Source organism: Pelmatolapia mariae, linkage group LG14 (genome assembly GCF_036321145.2).
Source record: "Pelmatolapia mariae isolate MD_Pm_ZW linkage group LG14, Pm_UMD_F_2, whole genome shotgun sequence".
Lineage (NCBI taxonomy): Eukaryota > Metazoa > Chordata > Actinopteri > Cichliformes > Cichlidae > Pelmatolapia > Pelmatolapia mariae.
The window spans coordinates 30,623,328-30,644,420 of NC_086239.1; the positions used below are offsets into that span (position 1 = coordinate 30,623,328).

Sequence of the window (21,093 nt, forward strand, 5' to 3'; positions counted from 1 at the left end):
TTTGCTACCCAACCGTTACAGCATGTAGTAACACAGTCAAACAACCAGTTCAGCATATGCAAAATTATGAAGACTTCAAGTATGTGATGACAAACGCGTTTCACCATGGTCAGGCATTTCTTCATATTTAGGAGCATGATCAGCCAGCCAGACATCATGATTGTTCTATGAAAAGTTATGAAAACCAAAAAATCGACACGGGTTCCTTGATCTTTTTTTGTTTTATTTTATTTATTTTTTACATTTTTTTAAGTGTTCTGTTGATTGACATTCAAATTATTAAAAAAAAACAGTTTTTGTCAATATAGTCCTTGTTGATTTCATTCCATCCTACATTTGAGTGTGTCAGCTTGTGAGTATCTATTTGGGTTCATGAGTGTAACAGAAAGTAACACAATAAAAGTTACCATTAAAATAAGGCGAGGTTCTTATTCTTCTTAGAAGAAGGTATTATTTAAAAGAAGAAGTATCACTAGCAGTTTGAAAAATAACATGTTCTTATAATTCTCTCTGATGGGCCAAGCTGCAACTTTCAGGGAAGGTGATGTAGGTGAAGAGCATGTGAGAGTGTGGTCAGGTAAATGTCTCTTCCAAAACTACATGAAGGCACAAGAGGATCTATGGAAAGGCGTAGAGATTCAAGGTCTTCAGCATTTAGTGGACATTCCATTTCTGGCACCAAAACACCTGGGTTGTTTTGATGGGATAGTCCTGCACTCTCCCAATCAATGCTCTCTATTTGGATTTCCTGAAATAAAGCAACATATGTAAATGATTTTAAAAATCTTACATATAGCACTCCAAAAACAACAACATTGCCATTATTACTCAACTGCCAAATTTTCTTCAGATCTCTGTGGCTCTCTGATGGGGTGCTGCAGCATCCCAAGTTCCCACAGCTGGTTTGGTGAAAGGCTGTGCTCTGTCCTGATGGAATGATCATTCCAGCCAGCAGAAAACTTGGCCAAATCCACCTTGAGTCTTGGGAGGAAGGTGTAATGGGCACAGAAGAGATGAAGACTATCCGAGATGTTAAGAAATCCATCTTCCTCCAAGCTGTGTAGTACATCATAATAAATGTGTGTCACCCCTGTCCAAACGTCCCTCCATAGGCGCTCAATTCTACATTTGAAAAAATACAGAAAAGGTCTGGAAGATCAATCAAAAACTAACAAAGGACAGCCAAACAGCAATTCAGCTGGAGTCAATCATGATGAAATAATAATGTTATGCCCTTTAGATGTTACAAGCATTACCTCTGGTTGTGCACGCTTTTTCCACTTATGAAGCTTCCACATCCTGTGCCTCTCACAGTGAACATCATTTCAGCAATCTTGACATTTTCAACTCCTTGGTCAGCTCTCACTCTGTACCATATAAGATTTTGAAATAAGTATTCCAACAACAAAATACATACAAACTATTCACATACATGATTTACACACTTTCAAATTAATAAAAAAATCCTAATAACTTAATGGTTAAACATGGTAAATACAAATCATGAGACAAACTTCAAAATAAATTTAACGAAGAATTACTCACTTGTAAGGCCATCCAAATCTTCTCACTCCATCCAGAAAAAAATCAAGTGCAGTGCTGGCTGTGTTGTTGCATGCAGCATTAAGGTACATAATCTAAACCGGGGGGGGGGGGGGAATTGATTAACACCACCACATTAAAAATTCATACATATTTACAAAATGTTTATAGGAGGACATGTGACAAGAGTGTGCAAGCCATCATAATACACAACATGATCAAAGTATGTGAACTGTATAATGACATAAGCAGAGAGAGGAAAGATAACAAGGTGTGATAAAGTCTTTGTGGATTTAATAATATGTGCTGTTTTGGGGTACACAACTTACCTTCCGAGAGTAGCCATCTATGCCGCCAAATATCACTATGTTGTATCTGGTGAAAAAAAAGACAAGCAAAGCATAATTATGATGGATAAAAATATTCAGAATTATGTAAGTCTTAATTTTCTATGCAATAACAAACCTAATTAGTTTGTGATTGGTGTCAATGTGCTGTAGGAAATGTGGGCCTTGAACAGAGTACTTTCGCCGAACCACACAGCCCAAAGTTGACATTCTTGTTAAGATGCCCTCTGTATCAACTCTGTGCATTGATGCCTTTACTCTGTTCCACTGTACACGGTGGCCCTCAGCTTGAAGGCAACCTTTGACAATCTGATATCCAGCATGAGGTAGTCTGGATTTAATGTCTCTCACTTTGGCATCCAGAGCGTCATTAGATATGGTAGAGTAAAGACTCCTAACTGACATGTTGTACTCCTGCATTCTCCTGTACATGGTACGTCTTGAGACACCAAGAAGGTCTGCTACACATGTGGCAGGTAGACCAAGCTGAAGAAGACTTTGGAGGTGATTCTCTGTGACCTGAAGCCTAAAACGCCCATAAGGACCAATAATCTGTAGCACAGAGTTGAAGGGGGGAGGGTTGTTTCGCTGGTGTAACAAGCTGCTCAGTTCTTCTATAGCTTCGCACACATCAGCAGGAAGGTCAGCATTCTCCAGTGCATTCATGAAAGTCCTCTCTTGGGTCACAATGTACTCCAGATAATCAAGGTCAAGTGGGTTGTTGTTGAGGACATACTCCAGCCTTTGCCTAAATCTGGACAAGCACTCCTGAATGAATATATTCTGCAAAAGGCAATGCAATACAATGTCATTTAGTATTAAAATAACTGTTAATAATAAGTGTCACTTAAGGCCATTGCAAACCATCAGTGTTCCCTTCACATTTTAAAACCACAAGAATTTAACAATAATAAGCATTGTTTCATAGATTTCAAGCACTTTAATTAATTAATTAATAGTGCTTTTCAGGAAATCTTAAATTGAGGAAACTTGCAATTTCCTCACACCTGAAACAAAATTTTCCGACCCGTTCTCACTCCAGACGCGTAAAATACTGACGATTTGTTACGTCCCTTAACTTCTCATGCTGAAGCTAAAGGTACCCTTCAAACGTTTTTATGAGACGCGGTGGGTTTCCCTCATCCTACTGTAGGGTTACCCTGTAGGTACCCTACCCTGCAAGTGTGGAGTACTCCTGAAGGCTACAAGATGACAACATTGGAATTCTATTGGAAGGAGTCTTTCATATTTGTTTGTCAACGCTGAACCCACGGGAATCTACGCTAAATTAGCGTTTTTAGCTAACAGCTACAACACGCATAAACGTTACTGTACGGGTATTATTTGTTAACATGATTGTTCTTATACATGTAATACATTTATTACCAACCTGAGAGTTTCGCAGCTGGTCATTTGACATCACGAATGTCTTCAGAATTATTCCAGCTACAGCTCAAGATGTCGTAGTTTGCCACTTGCGGTCTGCTAGTAAAACGAAGTTCGATTACTCTGCGCTCGATTGCCCTTGAACCGGAACCGGATGTAAGTTCCAAAAAACTGAATTTTGGAACTGAAATTGAATTGTAGAACTGAAACTGAATTTGAGAAGTGAAACTGAAATTGTCCGAGACCTGAATTTTGAAAGGATAAAATGAAGTTTCACAGCAAATGAATTCATTTTCAAACCATAAATTCAATTTCAAATTACACTAATTCAAATTCAGTTTTCAAAAGCATTTATTCAAGTTACAATTCAGATTCAATCCGAGCAATTCAAATTCAAATTTAACTTATTCAAATTCAGTTTCTGATGGCACAGATTTCTGCCCATAGGACAGGCTCCAACGTTTGTACCAAATGTTTAGCATCGCCCCAACCTGCACTTATGAGCTTCAGCTTATTGAGTTTCAGAGTCATAACGCCGCTGACCAAAGAGATGCTAATCAAACCATCGAATACAGACAACCCCCAACAAGTGTTCCAGCACCAGCTGTAAATGAATCTGTTCATGAATTAAACTCCAAAAAAATCTACTGAGCAGACACAGAAAACTGTGACTGACACTTTAACCACTGAAGTGACATCATCCAGAGTGGATTGGTCCAATGAGACAGATGCTGCTGAGATGAACCATCGTCCTTCTGATTATTTTGAAAATGAGACCTCTGCAAGTTCTGTGAGAGAAACTCAGGTAACATCAGATTTTGTTCCTCAGAATGAGTCAAACACTGCCTCATGTTCAACTAAGACAACACAGGAACTCTCACATAAACTGTTGAAACGTAATAAACACCGAAGGCAAAAAATGAGGAGAAGATTATTGTCCCAACAAAAACTACCACAAAGGAAGGAAAATCAGAAAAAAAAGAAAGGCAGATGTACACTTTTGATGAGAGCTTTAAGGCAAAGAAAAAAAAATTCCAGTATAAAGTCTAATGATCCTGATCACAGACAGAAGAAGAGAGTGTACAAAAGTAATTTGTATAGAATAAATGCTACATATAGAGAGAAACAGAGAGGGCATATCCATATCTTGTTTCAGATCAAATATTAAGTTAGCACCATCTTATGTTTGTACTGTTTATCTAAAAGCTTCTTTTGCTAATCAGGTGAAAATCTGCAAAAGAAACACCAAACTGTATCTCCAAAAGTTGAATCTGTTCATCTGGACGTAGCGTTTTGTGGGAGAAACGTTTTCGTCACTCATCAGTTTCGTCACCAAACTGTAGCTCAGCAGTGTCTTTCTTTAAATTTGTTTAAAAGGAAAAAGCTGAAAATTTAAATAGTTAAAAGTTTGAAATGTAAATAGTTGGTTTTTGTATTATATGATTTATTTATTACATTTTATGTGGAGTGAATAAATAAAAGTATATTTAAGGTGGCTCGTAGAGACAAAGCAAGTACAAACTCCAAAACACGTACAAACCCCGAAGCACGTACAAACTCCAAAACACGTAAAATCTCCATAGCACGTACAAACCCCGAAGCATGTACAAACTCCAAAATATGTAAAAACTCCAAAACACGTAAAATCTCCATAGCACGTACAAACCCCGAAGCACGTACAAACTCCAAAATATGTAAAAACTCCAAAACACGTAAAAACTCCATAGCACGTATAAACTCCGAAGCACATACAAACTCCAAAATATGTAAAAACTCCAAAACACGTAAAAACTCCATAGCACGTATAAACTCCGAAGCACATACAAACCCCGAAGCATGTACAAACTCCAAAACATGTAAAAGCTCCGAAGCACGTACAAACTCCAAAACACGTACAAAACGCAACAGAAGTGCTCCGCGATGCTAGGGGCAGTGTTGAGCTTTTGTTACCTAGTGGCGACACAAGCCAGGAAGTACCAATAACCGGATTTGGTGTGTGGTAGTAACAGGTAAATTAACATTTTTTTAAATTATTTGAATTTATATGAGTGCTTGTGTGTAAATACACAAACATTACACATATGCTTTCAATTGTGTAATTTAAGTGATCTAGGTAGCTCTGTTTTGGAAATTCAGTTAATGCTAGAAATGTGTTTTGGAGTTTGTACGTGCTTTGGAATTTGTACGTGCTTTTTGGAGTTTGTACGTGCTTTGTCTCTAGGGGCCACCGTATATATTTATATATAAACATTTATTAAAAAAAACACTTTTTTTTACATTAGTAATTCCTTTCGTGCATAATTTTATATTGTTTTTAATAATAAATTAATTAAAGCAACAAAACAACCTGAAGAGCCGGTTGGGAGCCGGAAATCTCATCACTACTGTAAGAAGACCATTCTACAAAAGTTTTTTTGTAGAATGGTCTCTTTTTTTGGAATGTTTTTAATCATTTCACCAAATCATGGCTAAACTTCATGCAGAGCAGGGAAGATCTGCCTTCTGTTATCATGCACCTAAGATCTGGAATATGCTGCAACAAAGTATTAAACTGACATAATTTATTCTTTATTCTTATGTTTTAAATTACTAAATCTACTAATTTAAAATGCATTTGTCATGATTTTTAATTGTCATATGTTTTTGTTGATACTTGATTTTACTGTGACACATGTATCTCAACACTGTTAAAAATGAGCTTAACCTCAAAGGGCTTTCCTAATATTAAATAGTAAATAAAGAAATCCCTGATAAATGCAGGTATTTATTATGGGTCATATGATTAAATACAGACAATTATTGTTTTCTTGATTAAAGTAGATTTTGTAGAATCAAAAGTTTTGGAGTGAATGAGTCTTTGTTGATCATGTTTTACAGGTAAAAATGTCAAAAGTTTTGAAGTATTTTTACTACTACTATTTTTACTAGTATTTAGGCTACCAGAGATTTCTATAATAATACAATTTAGTGGAGAAAAACATTTTTACAGGTAACAGAATATGTATGAAAACTGATTTAGATGTTAATGTAAAGTTTCTGCATCCATTTTCTGACTTGGCCTTTATCTTGGTGGGTTTGGGTTCGGGTGGATAAAGGCCAAGTCAGAATTCTCTGAGCAGCTGGAAATAGCTGCTAATAAACAAAAGACATCAGAAAGCATGGGCTTTACATGTAGCCCATGCTTTCTGATGCACTAATTAGATTTACTAACTGACACCCCATACCAGCATTACATTGACACTTGGGGGCTTAGCTGTGTGGGTGGGGAGGGTGGGTGGTGTTAAAAGCACTTTTATGTTTTGTAGATGTTTTTTCTTCAGACAGAGCACACACAGTCCTGTCTCCTTTGTGGCAAAACCTTCAAACTTCACCATCCTCAGCTGAAACAACAACATCTTAACAACAGCTTCATGAACTGCTGATCCAAACCTGATCCATCAGTGCTGGACCGCACAGATAACTACATGCCACACAGAGTCTGCTGTTTTATGAACTGCCATACCAGTGTGTCATGAATGGAGAAGATCACACAACCATCACTTGACCTCCTGCCTAATCTGGACACCTTCACCATGCTGCCACAGTCCACACCTCTGAAACCATCAATGATGACTGACAAATCTGTACTTCCTGCCAGAGTCCAGTGATCCTCAGAGCAGAGACAGGTATGATTCTAAATCTTTGATAAAAACAAAATACATGTCAGTGCTTTTAATTCATTTCTTGTTTATTTCATAAATGTTTCCACACTCAAATTATTGAACTAGTACGCACTTTTCAAGTTTTAATTCACGATATGGATGACAAATCTATGTTTTTTCTACTCTGTCTCTGTGTCCAGGTATTGCTGTCTTGTGAGTTCTTCAGTTTCCCAACTGAGACATTCAGACCTCATCACAGAGCTCGTGTCCATCCCCAACATCATGTGAGCGAGATTGCTCTGGATTCTGGTTATGTGGCCTGCAGCATTTATGAGGTATTTCAATATTGTTCATTGTGTAAGTTATTTGTAATTTTTTGGCCTTAACACCAATAAAATGTTTTTTTTCTGTATTTTTCAGAACAGCCTTGTTCTGTGTCCTTGCCTTTCAGCTTCTTAGACTCTACACAAATGGACAGAGTGCCAGTGTTTGACTGCTCTTACAGACACCAACTTCAGTCAGCTCACTGTTACTGAGCATCGGGCATGTCCAGCTATGGTCGTGCCATCGGTTAACCCTTCGCGTGCTCAGGGTTGCCGACCCCTGGTCCAGACAGAGACCTGTGTGGATGAAAAACTCGTCCCATTCAGAGGCAGGTGCAGCTTCAGGCAGTACATTCCAAAAAAGCCAGCCAAATATGGTTTAAAGATTTGGGCAAAAAGGTACGTGTCAATACGCATCAGTTATGCACGCATTTTTTCATTCTTGCCCATATATTGTCTAAAATATACGTAGGTTTTATGTTTTCGGGGTTTGTTTTTGGGGTTGTTAATAGTGATGTTCGATTCGTGAACGAATCATTCAATACTCGAGAATCACTTTACTGACTCGTGAATCATGATTCACAAGTGCAACTGACTCACTGACTCATCCCTGTTGCTGTTAGCAAACTAATTCCATTAGTAGAAATATATCTAGCTTATAATTAAAATTGTGGGGAAATAAACAACAGCCAGTTTATTAACAAAAACATTCCTGCTCTGAACTGGAAGTAAAAACCCTGAGTAGAAGCTCACATCAAGACAATAGCTCCTCGGTTCACAGTAGCATTGCTCAGCTAGCATGCTAACAGCACATTTGAGTTACTCACCCCCTCCCTTGCTGTGCTGAATCATAGCATAAGCGAATCACTCAGGACTCACTAACCCCCTTCCTCCTGGCTCACAGCTCAAACGAGTTGAACGAATCACTGAATCACTCACCCCCTCCCTTGCTGTGCTGAATCATAGGCCGTTTCTCAATTCTCAAGTACGCGAGTACGTACTCGCGTTCACGGCGAGTACGTACTGGCCGAGAACGCACGGGAGTACGGACTCGCCGTGAACGCGAGCACGGACTCGTGATTTGTACAATTGGAACACCAGCGTACGTGATGATGTCACAGGTCCAGAGTTTTTACTGCCGTCCCCTCTTAATTTAACTGTGAGTAACATGTTATGAAGCTTAACTTTAATCACAGCCAAACCGGTTTACTCAGGAACAAATAAAACACTGAAATAAACCAAACATTAACATTTAGAAGTGATCTAAGTGACTTATATATCACTTTTAACCTCAGTAGTGAAACCTCTATTAATAAAAATAGTGTACATGTACATACGTGTACATATCTTAATAAAAACAAGCAGTTGAGATGTTAGAACGCTTTTATTTTTATTTTAGTGGACATTTAATACAATAGACAGCTGCTGGGGTTTGTTTAACCTGAGTAGCGAAAAGACCGCGGGCGGGGGGGGGGGTTGAAAACGATGTGCCGGGAGTCCGCTGTTCTGGACGAAATGCATTCTGGGATATTTAGCTGTACCAAGTCCACACCGATGCATGCTCGATAAAACGGGCGGAGCGAGAACACATCCGGGACTTTTTCGCGTTCTCGGCTTGACGCGTACTTCGAATTGGAACAGTACTTGGTCTCCGACTGATGACGTATCACGAGTACACGAGAACGCAAGTACGCACAAGTACGCATATTGAGAAACGCCCACTGACTCACCCCCTCCCTCCTGGCTCACAGCTTCTTCTTCTTCTTCTTCTTGGTTGGCAACCAATGTTAAGGCACTTTATCGCCCCCTGGCTCACAGCTCAGTGGACATTTAGATGAGAAAATATATATTTGACACATTTAAGGAAAATACAAATAAAATAAAAATTAATAAATGTTCCCTTTAGAATTTTTTTGTTCTTTTTTGCTCTAAAGAAAATAGTTGTTTTCTTTTACAATCATTCATCTTAGCAGTAGGATTTACATTAAAAGAGAAACAAATTAAGTTTGAGTGAAAATATACATTTTTGCACTCTCTGGTCAACTGACTCAGTGACTCAAATGACTCAAGAAACCCGATTCACTTTGGTGAGTGACTCATTAAAACTCGATTCAGTAAAAAGAATCGAATTTACCATCACTAGTTGTTAAGTTGTTGACACCTACTCCTGCAGGAGGAGAATAAATCGGTGGCTTCCACATCCTCCTTGACATCTCATTTTACATGACTATATTGTGGACATAAATCGAGCCACTCTGGCAGTAGGGAAAATTACATTTCTACATTGCCAATAACATAAATGTTGAATAAAATAAATGTTTTTCTGGTTCAAAGTGATCTTGTATTTTTATTTACATAATTTTTTATTTTATTTTAAAAAACAACAAGGCAATAAGAATTTAGTGGTGGAAAAAAGTGAAAACATGATATACCATTGTATTATATTTACTGCCCCTGCAAAAAAAAAAAAATAATGACGGATCAAAATTAATGTTGGTGGCGATCTTTGTCCCATCTAAAGGCCTAATTATAATAGCAATCAAATATTACTTCAAATGTATTTTATGGAAAATATTTAAGTTTTTTGTTTTTTTCAGCTAAAAAACCACTGTGCTCATGTAAAGAAACTGGGATTTAAAGGGTTAAAACAATGAAAATATAATTAATACTTGATATTAATATTTCAGGCAGAAGTATTTTTAAAAGACTGACTCATTTAAAGTGAAAAAAAATATATATAAATATATAAAATTTTTATAGCACTTTTTGGGGCGTGGCCGTTTTCTGGCCTGAGGATCAAAGGTGGATGTGTTTTTAAGGATCTTCCAAGGGTTGATAAACATGAGACTCTTTTATGTATTTCCAGCTCTTTATTAGATTTTTCAAAAATATAACAGTTAACTATGATACAGAACTTAACGTGTGATTAAAAATTATCATAAGCATAAAAAAACGAACTTCATTGTTTTTAATTCATAAAATATAATAGTTTATATTTTTGAACAAACAAACAAAGGAACTGTACAATTTTTTAATTATTCAAAGTTATTTTTTTTTTTTAATCTGCATAATTTGCTTCCCCTTGATATGAACAGTAATCCTGACCGCTACCTCCTCAAGTTCCTTATCAAATGGATTCCACAGCTCACTATCAGAGGCTCTGTCCATCGTCCAACAGCACCTCAAGCTGGTTCGGCTTTTCACTTGTAGCCACACCAATGATGAGGACTCTGTCCTCTACTTTTGTCTGTTGACAGAGCATAAGCACATATTTAGCCCTGCAAACATTCCCTTTTTTTATCCAAAAAGAAAATCTATGGTCATCATGTGGTTTCAGTAAGTCACCAAGACACACACATTGTGTGTATACACATACATATACACACATTATGTGTGTTACATTATGCATTATATGATGCATGATCAATCATCCAGGTAATTAAATCCCAAAGACGTCTTGGGATTATGTTCACCTGGACATCTATATATTTGTGTGTGTGTGTGTAAGATAATATGATATATATATTATTTCATATTTTGACCCAGACTGAAAGAATATGTAGTTACATTTCAAAACCTAGTTCTAAACATTTGTTGATAAGACACTGCTGTGAAATGTTGGTACAAAGGTTTAGCTTCTTCATACCTCAATCTTTGTATACGTTGTGCTGTGCAGCTGTGGCCCATATGAGGAGTGGTTCAGCTTCATGTGGGAGAGGTTGATCTGGTCTCCCACATTAAAGCTGTGAATTCCTGCCTCCCTCCAGAGGCAGACTGACATGGTATAACCATCCTGAAATCACAAACATGACAGAATTAAAGATTTATTAATCAACAATCCAGTTACTAGAAAAAGAAAGCCCACAGCCTCATACAATCTGCTCATGTAGCAATGTCAAATTTGTCACATTAGTTTAACCAGTTTCAATATAAAACTGAAATTGCATCATTACCTCCTTTAGCTGGAGATTTCGTAATGGAACGTGTTGTTTTCCTGACAGTACGTCCTTTACTGCAGAAAACTGAAAAGTAAATTGAAATAAAATATCAGTAACAGTTAGTGTATTGATATGTGATAGGTTTTTATTTCTTCAGTAATGTTTTTAGATTATGTTATTGCTGTTGTTAAGTATTCTTCATTGAACTTATCAGAAGCAGTTTATTAGGATGTTTTTCATATACTGTGATTATGAAACAGCTTGAAGGAAATCTTTCTACAAACAATACATTTGTAACTTAGTTGGATGCTTAAGTGACAGCAACATAAATGAAAAGTTTGCCAGTTTCAGGTATACAAATTCTATTTGGTCTCCATTATGCCCAATTCAGGGTAATTTTGACCGTTTCCATTGTATCTGCTTTTATTTTTATTATAAAGGATAGATTTAGATGGAGACCTTTGTGTGAATTTATGTACAGAAGTATATCAAATAATTATTCTGTTTGTTTTTATTATCAAGTAGAGACTGTTCATTAGACTCTAGCCCTTACAAATGTATGTAGACACAATGCAAATTGGCTGCATAAATACCAGAAACGGTCTGAGGAAAATATTTTTTAAAAATTGTGCTTAACAATCTTAACAGAATTTAGTCTCTGCTTGACAGCAAAAATCAAAATTATTTTTAACTGTAAAAAATACCCGCAATAATGGGTTATTTGGAAACCTAAAGCCATGTAAATTCTGATGGAACCACAAATGCTTACCTCCGCCACCTCCCCTTGGACTGTGATGAGCCCCTCATTTGAGGAGCTCATCTTCAGAGGAGTGAGAGGAGCAGGAGGATGCAGAAGATCCTCTGCTTCTGTGAAAAGATCTTCACTAACACTTAGGGTGGGTGCCCTAAAAAACTGTGTCCGTGCTGTTACGTTAATATTGTTAGGTGGGGCCGTGCCCCTGAGTTCATGCCCTCTCATTATGTAACACCCCCCTGCTGGACTTTAGAGGCAAACTCCTCGAACATCAGTGACCTTGGTCACAGTCTGCCCATCGGTGATGGCTGCCACTGTGTTCCCTTTTTGTTATTAGGGGTTTAGCTGTCCCATCTTTGAAGTCCCAGCTAGTGACCCTCAGCTGGTCACAGGATTTTAACACTCTGAAGTGCAGTGGGGGTGGCCGGAAATATGGCGTGTCAGGGCGGTTATTAAGAAGTTTCATCAAAGCCATTCTGAAAAAAAAAAGCAACACAAAAAATATCAAGTTAATACATTTATGTTATAGCCAAGAGTCATATAATATGGTAACACCTGTAGCTTTTGTGCAGTCTCTTTGCTTTCTGATGTCAAACAAAACTCATAAATACCTTTCTGAGGTTCCCGCTTAAAAATGACAGGCCAAAAAAACAGGCCTGTCTTCTGATGTTAAATACAATGTTGGTTTTAAAATAAAGCTAACAGAACAAAAATTGCCTTTTTTTGACGAGAAATGGCTCTGAGGCATTGTGGGAAATGAAGTTATTCAGAATATGGTTTGTATTAGGTTTCTGTTTAACTCTTTTAGCTTAACTCCTATTGGTTATTCAGTTTTTGTATAGCTTAATTGAAAAAGTGCTAGAAAGTGTTGTTGCCAGGGCAGAGTGCCAGCCTTAAGCAAATTTAGATACTCACAGCTCAAACTTAACATCTTAAAGTTTATAAAACTCTTATAGATCTTGAAGATTTGTCAGATTCTTTAAGATCTTAATATTTCATATAAAAAATTAGGACTGAAATTATTTTTCATTTATACATTTAGATCTTTTTTCAATTTAATACCCATGAAACAATAAGTTCATCAAACTATGACACCCACTAATACATTAGTGTCAATGTGAATTTATTGATAATGAATTTCTCCTCAGTAGAAACATTAACGTAGGAAAAAGAAAGAAAGGTCAGATTAAATTTTCGGGTACTTTGACAGTCTTTATATTGACAGAAAGTTAAATGGCTAGAGCTTGTGTCATGCCCTATATGTGTCTCGACCTTGTATTGTACATATTATAAAGGCAGTAAAAAACTCAAAATTCAGTACTTACGTTTTATGAAGTTGTTAAGAGCAGTAAGAGCCGTGGGTGTCCCTCGAAGTCTCTTAGAAAGATCAAGAAAGCTCAAATAAGGTTCCCGCCGGTCTTTAAGCTACAAGTTGTGATGTAATCTGTTGTCACCCGCCCTGATTGGCTAACTACGATTGTTGTGTTTCGTGATTGGACTGCCTTGTGTTGATTTTGTGTTTGCTTCACTGTTTTGTTTTGTTTTTTTGTTGTTATTGTTTTTTTGGGTGAACTCGTCTAATTTTAATTATGGAATTATCATTACTATTTTATAAGTCTCAAACGTAAAATTTGAGACTTATAAAATCAGTTATAGGGCTTTGGAGTTGACGTCACGCCGCAATGCATTGTGGGAGCGTGGCACCATTTTAGCAGGTCACGAATCAAAACAAACACACCTTGTTGGAAGGAAGATTGCTACGAACCATACTTAAAAGCAGCTCATAAGAAAAAGGACTTTATAGAGTCAGATTGCATCCAGATGCAAAGAGACGGTACTTGCAAAAATAGCGTGCATTGGAAATGTGCACCCACTACTAGCATTCTGTAATTTACTGACATGTATGCTGCACTGACTGTATTTGCAGTCCAGTTACATTTGTAAGAGAAGCTGCAGGTGATATAACACGTTTTCAGTGAATCACTTTCATGTTGCCTGAAAACTGAAGAGACGAAAGAGCGCACTTCCATTGTCTGGAGTCTGGTGACTCCGTGTCTATGTTTTGTCATTATTAATATTCTTTGATTTAATTAGTTTCCTGGATACTGGTTATGTTTGCAGTGTTTATGTGTTCTCTGTGCATCCCTTGTGTTCGTTGTGTTGTGTTCTTGGTTCTATGTTCATGTTTCCTGTTTTACTTTGGAGAGTCTTGCGCCCTGTGCTTCAGTGTAATCTGTTCTGCTTCCTGCCTGTCTCCTCATCTGATAGTGTCAGCTGTGTCTCCCTCCTGTGTGCCATTTCCTCGTTTCCCTCTGTGTGTATATATAGTATGTGTTCACCTCTGTGTCTTGTTTGGGCCTCTTAGATCAGACTGAGTATTTAAAATGTCTGCAATTCTTGATTGTGGTATCTTTTATTGTAGTTTCAACACTGATTGATCAGTTGTCATAAATGAAGCAAACCTTTCAGTTAGCCATGCTAATAAGTAATAATAATAGTAAGGCTTGTTGTGACTTGTTTTGCTGTCATCAGGTTAGGTTAGGTATGGGCTGGGCTGGGTGTTCAGTTCTCACCTGTTCCTGTTCAGGGACAGGCATTAAGCCTCTCGGGGGAGATGAGTACAGCACTCAGTGATTATGACAGGTTCCCTTATCAACACTGTCTGGCTGTATCCCAATTCAGGGTCTGCAGCCTTAAAGGCCGCATTTTAAGGCCAATTACGTCACAGCGACGCGACGAAGGCTGTCCCAATTCAAAGGCTGCGCGAAATGCGGCCCTCCAATGCATCCTTCATTTCCCTGAATTTTAAGGACTTTTTTAAGGAATTTTAAGGGCTGATGGTGCGATATGGCAGCCTCGCTTCTGTCAGTCTACCCCAGGGCAGCTGTGGCTACAACTGTAGCTCGCCTCCACCGGTGTGTGAATGTGAGAGTGAATGAATAGTGGCATTGTAAAGCGCTTTGGGTGCCTTGAAAAGCGCTATATAAATCCAATCCATTATTATTATTATTATTAGCATTATAAGGATGTGGCGGTGTAGACTTCGTGGCCCAACATATCCCAGAATGCATAGCGCGGCGGTGGGTGTGGATAATTTTGCCGGAAAAAAAACGCGGAAGAGGGGCGCCCGAAGAGTAAACTTTTAAAAGTAAGTACTAAATATTATGTCACTTATTTATTTGCAAATGTTTAATAATGAAGAACATTAAAACATTACTATTGGCCACATGTCGGCAAAGTTATCTGACATTAGCGATGTTTGTACTAACTTGGTTTTAAAGCCTTTGATTTAAAATATAAATTCAATAGTTGACCTTAATCTTACAGAGAATGTGATGATTTTATGGATAATTAAAGTCAGTCATATATCCACAAAAACAACAAGCTGAAAGTCAGTGAATGCTGCTCGGTTTGCAGTCCCAAATATCATAGCACAAGCAGGATTCACTGCACTGTTAATGTTAGCTCTGTTATATTGCTGCCTCTGTTCGGTGGTGTCGAGCCAAACGGACTTTAATGTGTGTTTGAACGAGCTGACGGTTCACTCGTTAAGCTGAAAGAAAGATGCTTTAATCACAGGAGTCACACATGTGTCCACTGTACCATCTGGGAACTCTTCTTGTTTAGCACTCATAATAACACAAACACTAAATCCTCCTTCTCTTGTGCTGTTTTGTAGCAGTGTATACACCTGAGACTGTCACCTGTCTGTCTGTCCTGCACTCTCTCTCTGTTTCTTTCTCTCTGATTGTGTAATAAAAGTATGAACATGTATTTATAAGTTACACTTGTGTTTGAATCCTGCAGCTTATCACACATTTGATTTCCATGTGTGACAACTGCAAGTGTCCAGAGTGAGGACAGACTGAGGGACCCACTGCTGCACATCATCTGTGAGGCTTTGCACCCCTGATGATCCACCAGGACAAACTCAGCCGTGTGTGAGGAAGAGGAGGAGGAAGAGCCAGCAGCAGCTGACAGACGGAGAGAATAGACAGACTGTTCCCTGTTTGTGAAGGACTGCTAGGAAGGTTTAAAATAACTCAATAATGTTCAAATAATTTTATCATTCCAGTGTTTTCAGTGTGGGAGAAAGTACTCAGGGCCTTGAAGTTACACACTATGAAAGGCAGAAACAAGTTTAATATTCAGAAACCTAAAGTATGTATCAGCAGCAGAATGGACCTAAAAAAAAATGTTTGTTTCAGTTCTATGAAGCTTTGAGTATTTTGGATTAGTAGTATGCTGTGTTTGTTGTATCATATTGCTGTAATTGTTTATATGCTTTATATATTCTGAGCTAAGTTGATCTATAGTGTTACATCATATTCTATAAGGATGTGATGTGTTTGTATACTTTCTGCCCAGTTTGACCCATTTAGCAGAAGTCAGCCTGTTTAAGGCTCTGATATCTATTCTGTAGGACTTAAAGCAGTTATGACATGGTATGATTTTCTCACCCAATAAAGGAATATTTAATATATCAGTCTACTCTTCATTCTATCAGAAACAGTTTTCACAGCTCGTACATTTTACTTTTTATACATATATGTAAGCATTGAGCCAAATTTAGTAATGCCAACATACTGAAGGAACAACACTTGTCTATTATTTATAATACACCTATATATGCACTGTCAAAGATACTTGTCTTTGAGTGAATATTTAAGGTGATAGGAAATATAAATAACTGCAACTTGAATCTGTACTGAAGCTCATTATTTGACACAGAGTTCAAGTTCACTGCTGTAATAACTAATGATTAATATAATAACTATAATATTGTCCATATTATATTTACATTGCCAAAGTGAGATGATTTTAGTCTCATGAACAACATTAGCTAATTGTTATTTACTAGCTAATCTTAAAATGACTGTTCAGTACAGAAATGAAGCCCAACAATCATGTTTTACAGTCCTGTGGTCTCAGCCTCAGATACTTATCACATCACACAAAGCTCATGTAGAAACAAACAAATGAACAAAATATGTTCGCCTTCATTCCTGTCAAACAAAGCTGTATGACACGTTTCCAGCGGTTAGTATCATGGTTGCTAGGCAACCTGAGCAGCGGCGACGGAGGCTAGACCGTCCCATTTCAGAAGCCTACAAGCCTGAGAGGGGAATGACACCAAGACAAACATGCATCTTCTTTTACAAGGTGCCAAGTTACCACTCCCTTAGCTATCTCAACTATGTTAGGCTGGTGTTGGAGCCATTCATTCATTCATTTTGATCACTTTTGAAATGTAATAAATGTAATAATGTAATAAGATAAGATAAGATAACCTTTATTAGTCCCACACGTGGGAAATTTGTTAAAAAACTGATTAGAATAAAACTGATTGCTGCTTTCAGGTATTAAATATTATCCTTGGATTCCAAATAACTGATCGGACATTACTGAAGGTCTGGAAACAAGCAAAAGAATTATTGAAGGAGTTCAAATAAATAATTACTAAAGTTGATTAGTTTTTTTTTTTGAATAAAATATGATTATTTACACCATAGGAGGAAAAAAATCATACTGTTGCTGACAAACACAGAGTTTGTGGGTGGCTGTAGCTCAGGTGGCAGAGCAGGTCAGCCACTAATCAGAAGGTCGGTGGTTCGATCCCAGGCTGCCTCCTGGCTGCATGCCAAATATCCTTGGGCAAGATACTAACCCCATGTTTGCCTACTAGTGGTGGTCAGAGGGCCCGGTGGCGCCAGTGTCCGGCAGCCTCGCCTCTGTCAGTGCGCCCCAGGGCAGCTGTGGCTACAATGTAGCTTGCCATTACCAGTGTGTGAATGGGTGAATGACTGAATGTAGTGTAAAGCACTTTGGGGTCCTTAGGGACTGAGTAAAGCGCTATACAAATGCAGGCCATTTACCATTTTCACTAAATTAAAAAAAACAATCAAAAGCCTTTGTTCTAAATTTTGTATGAACTGAATTGAATAGTTAAGGTAAAGCAAATATGTTGTGTAAAACCCAAAAAATAGAATTCTCACTTCTGTCTCAGTCCAGGTGAATGGTGTTTCAAACATTTTGTGATAAAATGTTCAGAAAATATGCACCAATGTAAGGAAAGGCTGTTACTGTTTTTATCTTTAAAAAAGCACACTCAGTTCACAAGATTTTAGTCAGGTGTGTTAAACTTTTTGAAAATCTTAAAGAGCTTTTGTTTAATTTCTTTTGTTCTAAGACAGTACACAAAAGGATTTACAAGACATGGACTGAGGACTGCACCAATTAATAAACCTTGGCGTTCCTCAAGAGTTAATACCACGCCAAACCTGGTGAAGATAATGCGAACAAACGCAGGACAGTAATAAACGATTACACAAATTAAGTGACTCACAAGAGTGCTCCCCATTTTCTTTTTTTCATTAATTGAAGATAATTTGACAAAAAGTAAGATTCCACAATATGAAAGACAAATGAAAACGAAAGTGAAAAATAAAATAAAAAATCCTGCAATGACACCTTCATTGAAATATTTCTCTGGGTCAACACAGGTTGTTCTTAACACAGCAGGAAAGTCACAGAAAGTGTACCTGAGCCTGGAGCTGCAGTGTGGGAGGGGGACAACTGTTGCAGGCATATAAAACACACAACACCAGGCAATGAACCACAGGATAAATGTAAGAACAAGAACACGTGTGTTTGTTAAATAACTGTGATACTGGAACGGATAAATTATTGCAATGAATCTATCCAATGCCATAAATGCTAAAACAAATGACTCCATCAATGTTCCCAAAGTGAAAACACACATTTGAATTAAACACTCCACATAGGATATAGTATTAACACCTGCAAGTAGAACCCCAATCATTGTTGGATTGCAACTGGAGGTGTACATTATATCAACAACAGCAAGGTTGCAAATCAGAAGATACATTGGTTTATGTAATCTCTTGTCAGAAATAATAAACATAATATTTGCCATATTTGCAAGAACAGCAAGAAGATAGGTTATTAGTATAGCCACACCAACAGCAATAGGTCTACTGAGTGTGTCAAAACCACCTATAATAAAGTGTGTTACATTGATTGAAGCATTCTGTAAAGACATATTGTTTTGAAGTTGAAGAAGAAGAAGAAGGAAAAAAGCAAACCAAAGCAAATCTGGATAAAGTACGTGATAAATCTTCTTCTTTATCAGATTTCACAAACACCTCTTTGCTCAGTCAAACAACTTTGCACTAGGCAGTATTTAAACTTCTCATTTTAAGGCTTGGAAGAACAGTAAGTTTTGATTGGACAGCTCCCTCTTCCAATCAAATTAGACATAAGAATGTGAAATGTTTATATTGCATCAGATATTGTAAAAAGATGATGTCATCCCCTCAATAGCAGCATAAAAGTTGAAAAGGTAGTGCTCACATGATTACAATAACCCAGTGGTTTCCAAACTTTTTTTGCTAGCAGTCAGCCTGATATTATTTGCATCCCACTGTTACTTTACTGTAGAAAGAGCTAACATCTCCAAAATTTCAAGTGTAGTTAGTCATTATAAGAAATGTGTGTGAACTAAAAATCAAGAATGTGGTATACTGTTTGTCCGTCATTTGGACAGCCCAGTGCATGCTCCTGACACAGGGGGAACAAATTCCGCCGGGGATACCTACCTCGGCACTATAGGGCTGGTTATCATCACTGATTTCTACAGTCGATTGGATTTGATTTGATTCAGTTTTGACTCAGACATATTATAATTCTGATCATTTATCAGTATTGACACTTGTGTGACTGATGGTGCTATAGTGAAGCAGAGCAATGTTCTAGAGGTTTTATTAGAAACACTACCAAGCGTTTTGCAATTTGGCATAATTTTAAAAATTTGAAATTTCATCTGTATTGAACCGTAGAAATTAGGCTTACTTATCATTTAAAAGAAAAAAACCACCGACTGACAGCACCATAGACATGGTAGACTCGAGCGTAATAAGCAGGCAAATAATGCAAAGAACAGAGATTTTTAGATGGGGAAACTTTTTCTCTCTTCCAATCAAATTACACGTAAGAATGTGAAATGTCTATAATTGCATCAGATATTGCAAAAAGATGATGTCATCCCCTCAATGGCAGCATAAAAGTTGAAAAGGTAGTGCTCACAAGATTACAATAACCCAGTGGTTCCCAAACTTTTCTTTGCTTTAGATGGGGAAAGTGTTCATGAAGTACACACACAGAGAGAGAGAGAAAGAGCGCTGTGCAGGAAGTGTGATTTTATTGTGGTGGAAGCAAAACAGCCAAAGTAAGAAGGAATTAATGACGATGTTTATCAAATGTGAAGCGTAGTTTTGATCTTCTTTTGCTGCAGGTTCAGTGAATTTAGTCAGAGAGTGATACAACTGGCACCATCAGAAGCTATGAGATGTCTGCTTTCAGTACCGACGGCTTAATACACTATTGCATTGTGTTTTGAGAAAGGGGTTCTTGATTTATCTTTGGATTTCAGTTCAATTCAGTTTTATTTATATAGTGCCAAATCACAACAACAGTCGCCTCAAGGCGCTTTATATTGTACAGTAGATCCTACAATAATACATACAGAGAAAAACCCAACAATCATATGACCCCCTATGAGCAAGCACTTTGGCGACAGTAAGAAGGAAAAACTCCCTTTAAACAGGAAGAACCAGGCTCAGGGAGGGGTGGCCATCTGCTGCGACCGGTTTGGGTGAGAGAAGGAAAAAAGGATAAAGACATGCTGCGGAAGAGCGACAGAGATTAAAAAAAAAGGTATGATTCAATGCAGAGAGGTCTATTGAGTGAGTGAGAAAGGTGACTGGAAACGAAAAACTCAATGCATCATGGAAATCCCCCGGCTGCTGTAGGAATGTTTAGCTTATTTTAGAGTTTAGGAATGTGTTAGATAGAATGTAGAATTATTGTAAAGACACTGACACTGCCCTCAATGTAATAAAGGCCTGACTGTGTCGTGAACTCAGGAGTAGATTTTAGGAGACCCCTCCCCCATTTGAACTGTGAAAGTAAGAGGAAGAGGAGTGAATGTTGAGTGGAAATTCCCCAGAGAATACCTGTGTGGGGGTCTCAACATTTGTAACTTGATAACTGTGGTCTGGAACGGAGATGGGGTTTTATGACCTCCGGGGAGTCACTACATAGAGACACACACACCTACAGTGCTTTAATTCTTACGCACCC

The 21,093-nt window shown here is 37.7% G+C and overlaps 1 protein-coding gene across 1 annotated transcript; it reads right to left on the reverse strand.

Moving 5' to 3' along the window:
- Window positions 1-18,055: 18,055 nt before the first annotated feature.
- On the reverse strand, window positions 18,056-18,994 carry LOC134640691 (olfactory receptor 5V1-like). The gene has a single exon (XM_063492592.1). The coding sequence runs from the start codon at window positions 18,992-18,994 to the stop codon at window positions 18,056-18,058; it is 939 nt and encodes a 312-aa protein (XP_063348662.1).
- Between the last annotated feature and the right edge of the window lie 2,099 nt (window positions 18,995-21,093).